Below are 12,767 nucleotides of genomic sequence, written 5' to 3' on the forward strand. Positions count from 1 at the left end.
AGCGGCTACGGGACCAGCTGATCTGCGGCCTACGAGACAGGCGGCTGCAAGAGCGCCTGTTCGAGAGAGAGGAGGTTTCGCTCCAAGAAGCCGAGGACTCCATCCTAGCCCATGAAGTGGCTTGCGGGGCCGTCCAAGCATGCCAGGAAACCAGGTCCGGCAACCAGGCGACCAGCATCCACCAGCAAAGTGCCACAGAGGTGGACGACCAGAGCATCGACCTTCTCCAGTGGAAGTCAACCCCCAACCAGCGAGCCAGACGCCCAGACAAGCCCAGGCCTCCCGGCAACGCCACCAACCCTCAGAAGTGTGCAGGGTGTGGTGAGAACCATGTGCGCAGCCTCTGCAAGTTCCAGTCAGCCACATGTCGGGCCTGCAAGAAAACAGGCCACATAGCCGCGGTCTGTCATAGCCGCCGCCCCCGAGAGGAGATCCATGAGCTGCAGCCGGAAGAATCGCTATTCGAAGGTACTGGGGCCCTGACCAAAATGCGAATTGGCTATGTTGAGAGCCGGCTGGCCATTAATCACACGGGTAGCCGCCGGCTGCTCAAACCTAAAATTAGACTAACAATCCTCTTGCAAGGCATCCCTTGCAGCATGAAGCTTGACTCCGGATCAGCGGTCTCGATCATCTCGGATGAGACCCTTAACTACATAAATAGCCGGAGCAAGCAGCGGATTAAATTACGGCCTACAAATTTAACCCTGACCGATTTCCAGAACTCACCGGTCAAGGTAAGAGGGGAGGCCACCGTCTCGGTGGGGTTTAAGGGTCGTGAAGAGCACCTGGGGGTTGTAGTAGTAGAGGGCCGGAGAGCCAGCCTATTCGGCCTAGACTGGTTCGAGGCCCTGGGAATCGCAGTCACCGGGATCCACCGGATCCAGGGGGACCCCGTCGAGACTGTCTGCAAGGAGTTCGCAGACGTCTTCGATGGGACACTGGGCAGGTACACAGGCTCCCCCATAGCGTTCAAGCTTAACTCGAACATTCCCCCCATTAGGGTCTGGCCGCGGCGAGTCCCCTTCACGCTCAAACAAAAAATAGAGCGCGAATTAGATAAGCTGGTGGCCCAGGGAATCTTAGAGCCCGTAGATGGGGGGGAGTGGGAAACCCCCATCGTCACCCCCCCTCAAGTCCAATGGGGAAATAAGGATCTGCACCGACTACAAGTGCTTGGTGAACCGCGCACTGAACCCGCACGCGTACCAGGTCCCCACGGTCAGCCACGTTCTCGCTTCCCTCCAAGGCGGCGCCATCTTTGCAAGGCTCGATCTTGTGCAGGCGTACCAGCAACTCATGGTTACCAGGGCAACAGCTGACATTCAAACCATAGTAACACACAGTGGGGCGTTCCGGGTGAACAGGCTGCAGTTTGGAGTCAGTGTTGCTCCTGGCATCTTCCAGGAAGTTATGGAGAGGACACTCAAGGGCATTCCAGGAGTCTGCCCCTATTTCGATGACATCCTGATTGCAGGAGCGTCAGCAGAAGAACTAGCAGTAGGGTCAGGGAGGTGCTGTCCAGGCTACGCACAGCTGGACTCAAACTTAAGAGGGAGAAGTGCAGCATAGGTGTCCCTTCCACAGAATTCTTGGGGTTCAGAGTAGATGCCAGGGGAATCCACCCCACAGAATCCAAGGTGAGGGCCATCAAGCTAGCACCCACACCCAAGAACAAGACAGAGCTGCAAGCATTCCTGGGCCTGTTGAATTTCTACCATGCATTCCTCCCACACAAGGCAGCCATTGCAGAGCCACTCCACAGGCTACTAGACAAGCAGGCAGCATGGGTCTGGACTGCCACCCACGACCATAGCTTCAGGGCCTTGAAAGCACTACTGTCGGATAAGTCCCCAGTAACCCATTTCATTGAGTCCAAGCCCATCTGCATCGCATGCGATGCATCCCCTTACAGTGTGGGCGCAGTGCTCAGCCACCTTGAGCCCAATGGGGTGCAAATCCCCATAGCCTACTATTCCAGGACGCTGTCTGGAGCAGAAAGAAACTTTGCCCAAATTGACAAGGAAGCCCTGGCAATCATGGCAGGTATCAAAAAATTCCACGATTATCTGTATGGCAGGGAGTTCACTGTCTTCACGGACCACAAACCACTCCTGGGCCTGTTCACAATGGACAGGCAGACTCCACAAATCCTGTCCCCCAGAATGTTCCGGTGGTCCATCTTCCTTGCAGCCTACAATTGCAAGCTGGTGCATAAGCCAGGGAAGGAGATGGGCCACGCAGACGGTCTAAGTAGGCTACCCATAGACACCCCTGATCCAGACCCGGCCCCAGCCACACAGATCCTAGCACTGCAGGAGCTACCAGAGTGCCCAGTTCATGCCAAGGACATTGCCAGCCACACAGCCACAGACAACATCATGAGCAGGGTACACTCCTGGGTTTGCACAGGGTGGCAGGACAAGTCCCCGGGGCCTGAGTTCCAGGCCTATTTCACCAGGCGCAATGAGATCTCCACGCACAGGGGCTGCCTCCTCTGGGGAAGCAGGGTCATCATTCCCACTGCAGTACGGAGCAGGGTATTGAACTCCTTACACGAGGGACACCCAGGGGTGGTTAGGATGAAGGCCCTGGCCAGAAGCTACCTCTGGTGGCCAGGGCTGGACAAGGACATTGAGGAACGGGTCAAGGCCTGTTACACTTGCCAGAGATCCAGACCGGAAATGCCACACGCACCCATGCACAGGTGGGAGGCCACACACACACCCTGGTCCCGCATCCACATTGACTATGCAGGGCCATTCCAGGGCCAACTATTCTTAGTAGTGGTGGACAGCCACTCCAAGTGGTTGGAGGTAGTCCCAGTGCCCAACATGACCTCGGGGAGGACAATCCAGGTGCTCAGAGCTCTCTTTGCCACAGACAGCCTCCCCGACGTAATTGTGTCTGACAATGGGCCTCAGTTTACCGCTACTGATTTCCAGGTGTTCTTGAGGGCGAACTGGATTAGGCACGCCACCTCCGCGCCCTTCCATCCATCGACCAACGGGCAAGCCGAACGGATGGTAAGGATGACCAAGGACGCACTCCGACGCATCATTAGCGGGGACTGGCACCAGAGACTGGCGAAATTCCTACTCGCCCAGCACACTACACCATGCGTTGCTACCGGGAAGAGCCCAGCAGAACTGCAATGGGGATGGCGCCTCATCACCAAGCTGGACCGTTTACACCCAGACCGGGTAGCAGCCGAGACGGTTAGGTCACCACCATCATTTCATTTTCATTTCATTTCATTTATTGGATTTCTATACCGCCCTTCTCCCTAGGGACTCAGGGCGGTTCACAGGGCATATATAAATAGGTATACAAAAATTAAAAGAGAATTAAACCATGCCTAATTAAAATACAGCAATAGTAAAATAATAAAACCAATTAGAAAACCCATATTCCCCTTCAGGCCAGACCAGCTAACTTGAACAAGTGGGTCTTCAACCCGCGACGGAAGGATCGGAGGTCCGATGCCATCCGGAGCTCAACCGGCAGTTGGTTCCATAGTGCCGGGCCACCCACAGAGAAGGCCCTCCCCCTGGGGGCCACCAGTCGACATTCCCTGACTGGAGGCACCCTGAGGAGGCCCTCTCTGTGGGCACGCACAGGGCGGAGGGGAGTTGACGCCGGCAGCAGGTGGTCCTCGAGGTATCTCGGACCCATGCCATGTAAGGACTTAAAGATCATAACCAATCCCGGTCCAGATAGGGCCGCAACTGGCGCACCAGGCGAACCTGGGCGAAAGCCCCCCTAGTCACGGCTACTATATGGTCTTCCAGGGTAAGTCGTGAATCTAGGAGGACTCCCAAGTTGCGAGCCCTATCCACGGGGGGTAAGAGCTCACCCCCCATAGAAAGCGATGGAACATTTTGAATGTCCCGGGATGCCGGAATGTACAGCCACTCAGTCTTGTCAGTCTTGTCATCATCATCTTCATCGCTATCATCACCAGCACACAGAGTTCTCAACGTGGGGGACCTGGTCTGGGCGAGGAACTACGGGGCAGGGCATCCATGGGTTCCAGGGACAGTGATTGAGAAAACTGGACCCCTCTCATACATCGTGGGGGTGGAGGGGGACAGGCACATAAGGCGACACATCGACCAGCTCAGAGGAAGGGTCCCTGAGCGCACCACACACACCCAACCGGAGAGCCACACCCCAGGGGAGGCCAGTCCAACCGGAAACAACACAGAGCAGGAACCAGAGGAGGAGGGCCTCTGAACCCAGTCCTGTTCAACGCAACACAGAGGCCCCAGGAACCAGCTGTCCAAGCCCAGGGCCAAGCCACACCCAGACGGTCCACCCGGCCCCACAGGACATCTGCCTACCTATCGGACTATGTGTGCAAATGACCCTTACACAGTGAATTGTTTTTTATTATTATTGACATACAGTGTATATAGTTATAGTTAGTGCAAGTTGTTTCATGTTATGTGGTTCTTCTCTAAGTGGGGGAGGGGTGTTATGTATGCAGGCACCTGCATAGCAACAGCCACCAGGGGGCATTGGCCTGAACGGTTTTGGCGGGAAACCCAGTTTCGGCGGGAAACCTAGGGCCAACCCCATTGGCTGTTAGCTTACCTGGCTAGGTATTTAAGGAGGCCAGGTAACCCTCATTCCCCAGTTCGCTACCCCCCCTTCCAATAAAGAGCTGAACTCACACACCGGCTGGCGTCTCTTCCTTGCGTCGGACCCACTACACAATAGTTAGATCTTTATATAGCTCTAATTATAATAAATGTTACTTATGAATTTTCCCTCCCTTCTTTTATACATTCCCCTATTTCCTGCACATGGGATCATCTGGTTTTCAGGTGGTAAAATGAGATGTGCTATTATACCACCCCTCTAGTTTTTGAAGAAAAGATGAGATATCTATAATAAACATTTCCTCTTTTTTCTCTTCCTTTTTTATTCTAGGAAAGAATGCTTTCCCCGTTGGAACTGGATGGTAAGTTGGCAATGTTTAGGAACGTGGATTTAGGATCTTAGGATTTTGGCCATGAGGCGAAGATGCACTCCTCACTTTTTCAGTGCTGATCAGTAAAAGGACTTTTACTGATTTACCCAGTTCCCAGCCTCTACTTGCATAAATTTAGTTCTTTTTCAGTGTCCATTTTTGAGGAGACTTAATTTTTTTAAATGTTTATTGTTTTCAGAGACTTAAATAATTTAATTTAATTTAGTTTAAATAATTTAATTTGATTTGATTATCATTTCAAATAGTTTCACAAACTAAAGAATATTCTAGTTTGTGATTTAATAAAAAATAGTTTGTTAAGTCAATATTACAGACATTTCTTTTTAAGAAAGGGAGTGACCAATGGAGGACGAACAGTTCTTCAGGGACAAGTAAAGATATGAGGCACACTCAGTTTAACATTTATTGTGGCTAATTATGAATTGCCATAAATTAGGCAAAACGCATAAATCATCAAGAAGTTTCCAGACCTGTAGCGTGATGAGTTTCTTGCAAAAAAAAAGTGTGTGTGTGTGTGTGTGGGGAATCCAAAAGGGCCCATGGGCCCATGGAGTTGTGGCCATGAACAATCTCCTGGAACGGCAGAGCAATGGAGGACTCGGCTGTTTAGCAGTGCAGACTTTGATGGCGTACTACGATGGATTATTATACCACCATACTTTTGCCTTCGGACTGTTGCTTATTGTCACCTACATATCATCCCCTAAGGATTCAGAGTTCCCTGGGTAATAGCCACCGTGAGAGGGTGGCTTGAACTTACATCTGCTGCCCCTAGAGGTGAGAGCTCTAGGGGACATGCTATACCCAGGATGGGTGTTTCAGACCCCCCCCCCCAGGAATAGGCCTTGTGACTGTCGTGAGAGGACGGTGGTTGGCCTGTCCTGGGGGTGCACCCAGCTTAGTGGCAGTGGCTGGGTGGAGGGCCGGGACACCTATTTGTCCTCTGCTTAGACCCTCCTTACTGACTATGGACTGCCTGCATCTGGACTGCTCTTATGCCTTATCTTAGGTATTCTTCTACGGACTTGCTCGCCCTCAGGGGTGCTCCCCTTTCCAGCCGCGTACAATCTCGAGGAAGGGCCCACTTGTTGGGACCCTGAGAGATGGCTGGGCACGGGTAGGGGCCTCTGACGTAAACCTAATAAGAGGCCCCTGGTTTGTTTTTTGTCGAAATTTTTTCGGGGGTTAGGGAGGAGGGAGGGTACTTCTTTTGGTTGTTTGGACGAGGGGGGCAGTCCAACAACCTCTGTTCAGGCCAGTGCTGAGGCGGATCGCGGGGGGGAGGAGCGGGGGTCGGTTGCTTCTGGGGCTCCAGGGCCAGTCGTGGGATTACCTATTCCCACGACGTTAGGGAATGGCAGCAGGTGTAGGAACAGAGGGCCGTATCGATCTCTGGGAAGGTCTCTCCACTGCTTACAAGCGGTGAGGCACTCCGACCCTCTGGCTCCGCCCCGAGGTCCCGGGAGTGAGGATGTGCAGCCTCCTGAGCTCCGGCTGGTGTACTTGAATGCCAGGTCTGTCGTTAATAAAGCTCCTCTCGTCCGTGACTTGGTCGAGGGTGAGCAGGCGGACCTGGCTTGCATCACGGAAACTTGGTTGGGCCCAGAGGGCGGTATTCCTCTGGTTGATCTTTGCCCACCAGGTTTCCGGGTGCTACACCGGCCTCGGGCTCAGGGTAGGGGTGGGGGAGTGGCTGTTGTTATGAGGGAGACCTTGTGTCCACGGGAGGCCACCGTTCCCCAGATAGTCGGGTGTGAGTCTCTCTTCTTGAGATGCGGCCCTGGTGCGCAGTTGGGCTTGCTGCTGGTGTACCTTTCGCCTAGTCACGCAGCAGCAGCCCTGCCTGAGCTTCTCGATGTCCTCTCTGGGTTGGTGATTGAGTTCCCGAAACTTATAGTTTTGGGGGACTTCAATCTACCATCTCTGGGAGGATCATCTGAGTTGGCTCGGGAGTTCATGGCTTCCATGACGGCCATGGACCTGACGCAAGTAATTTCGGGACCGACTCATGAGGGAGGCCACACCCTTGACCTAGTTTTCTTATCTGGACGGTGGTTAGATGATCTTGGTGGGGGCTCCCCAATTGTTATGCCCCTGTCATGGACCGATCATCATCTCCTGCGGCTGGTCTTCCGTTTTGCCACCCCCCGCCGTGGGTGTGTGGAACCTATCAAATGGTACCGCCCCAGACGCTTAATGGATCCCCAGAGGTTCCAGGCGGCGCTGGGGTCCCCACCTGCCTCCCTTGCTCACAGCTCGGCAGACGCCTTAGTGGAAGCCTGGGAAAGGGCGGCCACTGAGGCTCTTGACCGAGTTGTACCCCTGCGGCCCCTGACCCGGTGCAGATCCCGTCGAGCCCCATGGTTCTCCGTGGAGCTCCGGGAGATGAAGCGTCGGAGACGGGGCCTAGAGAGCGGTTGGAGATCCAGCCGATCCGAATCCGATCGATTGCGACTAAGAACCTACACTAGGTCTTATCTCGCTGCGATAAGGGAGGCGAGGTCTAACCACTTCGCCACCCTTATCGCGTCCGCAGATAATCGCCCGGCCGCCCTGTTTAGGGTGACTCGCTCCCTCCTGAATCAGGAGGTGAGGGAGGATCCCTTGCAGGGTCGTGCCGAGGAGTTTAACCAGCATCTGTCGGACAAAATCGCTCGGATTCGGATCGGTCTGGACTCTGACTGGGCAGAGTCTGTCGAGCAGGACGCGGGTGGTCTTGTCGATATCACCTGGGAGGAGTTTGATTCTGTGACTCCGGAGGAAGTGGACAGGATCATGGGGAGGCTGAGCACCACCACATGTTTATTGGACCCGTGCCCTTCCTGGCTGGTCTATGCAGCCCAGGAGAGGACACGCAGCTGGTTCCAGGCAGTTATATCGGCTTCTTTGAGTGAGGGTAGCTTCCCCGCCGTCTTGAAAGAGGCGGTGGTGAGGCCTCTCCTCAAGAAGCCTGCCTTGGACCCAGCTGTATTGAACAACTTTCGTCCTGTCTCCAACCTTCGCTTTCTTGCGAAGGTTGTTGAGAGTGTGGTGGCACATCAGCTCCCTCTGGTCCTGGATGAAGCGGATTATCTAGACCCGTACCAATCGGGTTTCAGGCCCGGGTACAGCACGGAGACGGCATTGGTCGCGCTGGTGAATGATCTCTGGAGGGCCCGGGACAGGGGGCATTCCTCTGTTCTGGTCCTATTAGACCTCTCAGCGGCTTTCGATACCATCGACCATGGTATCTTGCTGCGGCGTCTTAGGGGATTGGGAGTGGGAGGCACGGTTTTACAGTGGTTCTCCTCCTATCTCCAGGGACGCTCGCAGTCGGTGTTGGCAGGAGGGCAGAGGTCGACCGCGAGGTCTCTCATTTGTGGAGTTCCTCAGGGGTCGGTCCTCTCGCCTCTCCTGTTCAACATCTATATGAAACCGCTGGGTGAGATCATTCGTGGTTTTGGAGTTGGGTATCATCAGTATGCTGATGATACCCAGCTTTTCTTTTCGACCCCAAACCACCCCAGTGATGCCCTCACCGTGATGTCCCGTTGCCTGGAGGCGGTTCGGGTCTGGATGGAGAGGAACAGACTTCAACTCAACCCCGACAAGACCGAGTGGCTTTGCATACCTTCATCCCGGGTTTATTCGGACATTCCATCTCTTTCTATGGGGGGCGAATTATTACCCCCCGTAGATAGGGCTCGCAACTTGGGAGTCCTCCTGGATTCACGGCTCACTCTGGAAGATCACATAGGAGCTGTGACTAGGGGGGCTTTCGCCCAGGTTCGCCTGGTGCGCCAGTTGCGGCCCTATCTAAGCCGGGATGATCTATGCACAGTCACTCACGCGCTCGTGACCTCTCGACTAGACTACTGCAACGCTCTCTACATGGGGCTGCCCTTGAGGACCACCCGGAAGCTCCAACTGGCACAGAATGCAGCCGCGAGAGTTGTGTTGGGAGTTTCCCGATACTCCCATGTTACACCTCTGCTCCGTGAGCTGCATTGGTTGCCAGTTGTCTTCCGGGTGAGATTCAAGGTACTAGTCATGGTGTTTAAAGCCCTACATGGCAGGGGTCCGGAGTACCTCAGGGAACACCTGCTGCCGGCGTCAACTTCCCTCCGCCCTGTGCGTTCCCACAGAGAGGGCCTCCTCAGGGTGCCACCGGTCAGAGAATGTAGATTGGTGGCCCCCAGGGGGAGGTCTTTCTCTGTGGGCGCCCCGGAGCTATGGAACCAGTTACCGGTTGAGCTCCGGACGGCGCCCGATCTTCGCTCCTTTCGCCGCGATCTGAAAACATACCTGTTCGAACAAGCCGGCCTGGCCTGAGGGGGGATTGGTGGGGTTTTTACTATCACTTTATTGGGGTTTTATTAATGTATTTATTGTTGGGCATGTATTTAATTACTTTTTAATTTTTGTAGCTTTGTGTTTTATTCTTGCCCTGTACACCGCCCTGAGTCCTTCGGGAGAAGGGCGGTATACAAATATTAATAAATTAAATAAATTAAATTAAAACAAAAAAAAATTGTTTACACGTAGTGCTCGGCTAATGACCACGATGGACCCAAAAATTTCTGTTCTAAGCAAATCAGTTGGTAAATGAGTTGCACTTCATTTTGCAACCTTTTACCACAGTTATTAAGCAAACCACTGCTGTTAAGTGAATCATGCAGTTGTTAAGTGAATCTGACTTCACTTTGTGACTGATTTTGTTTGTCAGAAGCCAGCTGAGAAAGTTCTAAACGATGACCCCATGCCCCTGGGACAATGCAACTGTCATAAATACATGCCAGTTGCCAAGTACCCAAATTTTGATCACGTAACCATGGGGATGCTGCAACAATCACAAGCATGAAAAACAGTCATAAATCACTTTTTCCAGTGTTGTTGTAACTTTGAACGATCACTAAACAAATTGTTGTAAGTCGAGGACTACCTGCATATCAATAAAAGTTATCCTAAGAGCATATTTGCCTTCCTCTTTTTAATTTTTCCCCTTTTTTGTTCTTTAAGGAGGAAAGATTGTAAAAGATTTATATTAGAAGAAAAGAAAGTACAAAAAGCCAAATCTGTGATGATGATAATAATAATAATTGTTTATGTACAGGACTTTATTAAGGTAATAAACTTTCTCTCCTGCAAACTGTAAATGGTCACGATGGCTACAAATTAGCCAACATGGCAATTTTATTTATCAGAATGATTATGACAGATACCCTATCTGGGCAACACATCTCTACAAAGATCACTTGTGCTTGTTAGCTTAAAGCCAGCCTGACCAGTTCCTGGCAGCCTCTGGATGGCCATGGCTGTAAGAGAGTCCAAGGGTGTGCTTGCCTTCCAGGGCCATGGGCCTTTCCCTGAGTCCCCAAAGGGGGAAGAAAAGTCAAGGTAGAGGAACCTTTGCTTCATGTCTGCAAAGTTTGTTTGTTTGGTTGATTTTTTTTCGCCTTTCCTGGCAGAGCTGCTAGATGCTTTCAAGGAATTTGACACAGACCAGGATGGCTACCTCAGCTACAAAGATCTGGGCGATTGCATGCGAACCATGGGCTACATGCCTACGGAGATGGAGTTGCTGGAGATCTCCCAGCATATCAAAATGCGCAGTGAGTTAAATATTTATGTGCTTTTCCAGTTTCCAAGACAGAGTCAATAATAGTCACAGGATGGGGTGCTGATAAGGCAGTTGAAGTAACCATGTCAGAATAGTCTCAGTATACAGGAATCCTGATTTTATGTGCAGTTGATAATTTTAGTTGCAATTGATAGAAAGCTGCTGTTTTTTGAGCAGCATATAAAATGAAAAAAATAATAATTAAGAACTGATTGCAGAAGACATATAGCAATTCTTCAAGTTTCAGTTTCTTTCACAGAAGTTCTGATTGCAATGCACAATGTGTCAACTGAGTGTTCATATAGGCACCATTTTTTGTATATGTGCTGGGTGTGTTTTGGCTCCATTCTACACACATGCATGTAAATGTGCAAAAGTAAATCAATTCAAAATGGATTGCATGACTTGAGATTTCATGTTTGGTTAAGAATGATATTTTTTATAGCAGAATTGGTTTTCTAGTATCTTTTTAATTAAAAGAATAAACACAGCTTAGATCCGAATAATATAACTGGTCTTTGGCTGCTAAGCTATTGCTTTTTCCTCAGTTGTATGCAAAGCGACACTGCTCTGCTTCCATTTTTCTCCTTTCCCATCATATCTACTGATACACCCAGGTGCTGTTTCCAAAAGTGTTTGAGTTGCAATTATTCTGTGAACAGTACAGCAGATTTGGAAAAGCTCTGTTTAATTTCCATAAATATCTTTTAAGGGAAAAGTGATAATAATTTTTGTAAAGCTCCTGCTTCTGAGGTTAGTGCAATATTTATGTGCTTCTCCAGTTTCCAAGGCTCAGAGTCAATAATAGTCACAGGATGGGGTGCTGACAGAGCAGCTGAAGTAACCACTGCATACTATTTAGGTATAGGGATGAAATGTTATTTCGAGGATGTAAATTAGATTCAGAGACATGTTTGTAGCTCATTACATTGTTTCTTAAATTACCCACAAACCATTTCAATAAAGTTGAAGAAATGCTAATCTCCATGAAACACTTTCAACCATCATGTTCCCCCATGTCTTGTCTTATTTTATGGAACTGATGCTACAGCAACAGTTAAGAACTGTTGGAGAACAGGAAATCTAAGAGCAGGTTAATCTCATTCTTTCTCTGTAACAGAGGTCCCAAACCCCCAGTCCGTGGACTGGCACCAGGCCGCAGCATACCAGAAACCAGGCCACGCAAACAAGCGAAGCCCCATTGATGGGATGTAGGCAGCACATGAAACCATGCCCCCTCCAGTCCACGGAAAAATCTCTCCCCACAGAACTGGTCCCTGGTGCCTAAAAGGTTGGGGGTCTCTGCGCTATAGGAACAGTAAGAACTTACAGAGTTCTGAAAGTTGGCCATTGTGGGAAAACAGATGCTAAATTAGACATGTTTTTGGTCTATTCCAACATTAGTTTCATATAAATCTAATCAGTAAAATAAAGAAAATAAATCTCTTGAAGAGAGGTAATTTATATATCTAATAACACCATCTCCTACCTCATTCAAAAGTGCTTCTTCCATCAATTGAACTAATCGTTTCTTGTTATCTGTCCTCTTAGAGGGAGGGCGTATAGATTTTGAGGATTTTGTAGAGATGATGAGCCCCAAACTGCTTGAAGAAACAGCTCATATGGTGGGCGTGAGGGAGCTGAAGATCGCCTTCCGTGAGGTATGACAGTAAAGCTATGAATTGGATATGTAAAGTTGTGCTGAAACCCATGCATGATATTTCCATAATTATTGATACTATTTTTATATAAAATGGAAGAAGAATAGAGGATTTGGTTAGAAATATGTTTGCCCCCTAGCCAGAAAATGCAGCACACAACTAATTTATTACTAGGAAAGAAGTAACAATGATGATGTCAGAATCCATTTATATCACATTCATAAATGTATGTTTAAAACATTATCCCCCCGGAGACTTCCGGTGGCAGCGCGGCGCTGGAGACAGCCGTTTCGGGCTGCCCGCTGCTCAGCTGAGTAGTTTTCACCCGAAACAGCGCCGATCAGCTGTTCGGATGGATTTGAAGCCCCCTCCTCAGGAGAAGAGGAGGGGGTGAGGCCCCAGGTAGGGGTTGAGTTCTCCGGGGCCGCCTGAGCTTAAAGCTTGGGCGGCTGAAGGATTGAACTCCCCCGTAGCCTGGGTTGCTCCCAGCTGTTCAGCGTCTCTGCTCCGG

At 50.6% G+C, this 12,767-nt stretch overlaps 2 protein-coding genes across 2 annotated transcripts in view; one reads left to right on the plus strand and one right to left on the minus strand.

The window, feature by feature from the left end:
- The window catches only part of ACY3 (aminoacylase 3), a 61,274-nt gene that overhangs the window by 11,861 nt on the left and 36,646 nt on the right, over positions 1-12,767 (minus strand). The window lies entirely within an intron of this gene.
- The window catches only part of LOC308666040 (calcium-binding protein 2-like), a 28,338-nt gene that overhangs the window by 5,792 nt on the left and 9,779 nt on the right, over positions 1-12,767 (plus strand). Inside the window, exons 2-4 of the mRNA XM_081324501.1 lie at positions 4,936-4,966; positions 10,444-10,587; positions 12,147-12,256. Coding sequence (XP_081180627.1) covers positions 4,936-4,966; positions 10,444-10,587; positions 12,147-12,256 — 285 coding nt within the window. The remainder of the gene's footprint in view (positions 1-4,935; positions 4,967-10,443; positions 10,588-12,146; positions 12,257-12,767) is intronic.

This window comes from Vipera berus, assembly GCF_964194415.1.
Source record: "Vipera berus genome assembly, chromosome: 1".
NCBI lineage: Eukaryota > Metazoa > Chordata > Lepidosauria > Squamata > Viperidae > Vipera > Vipera berus.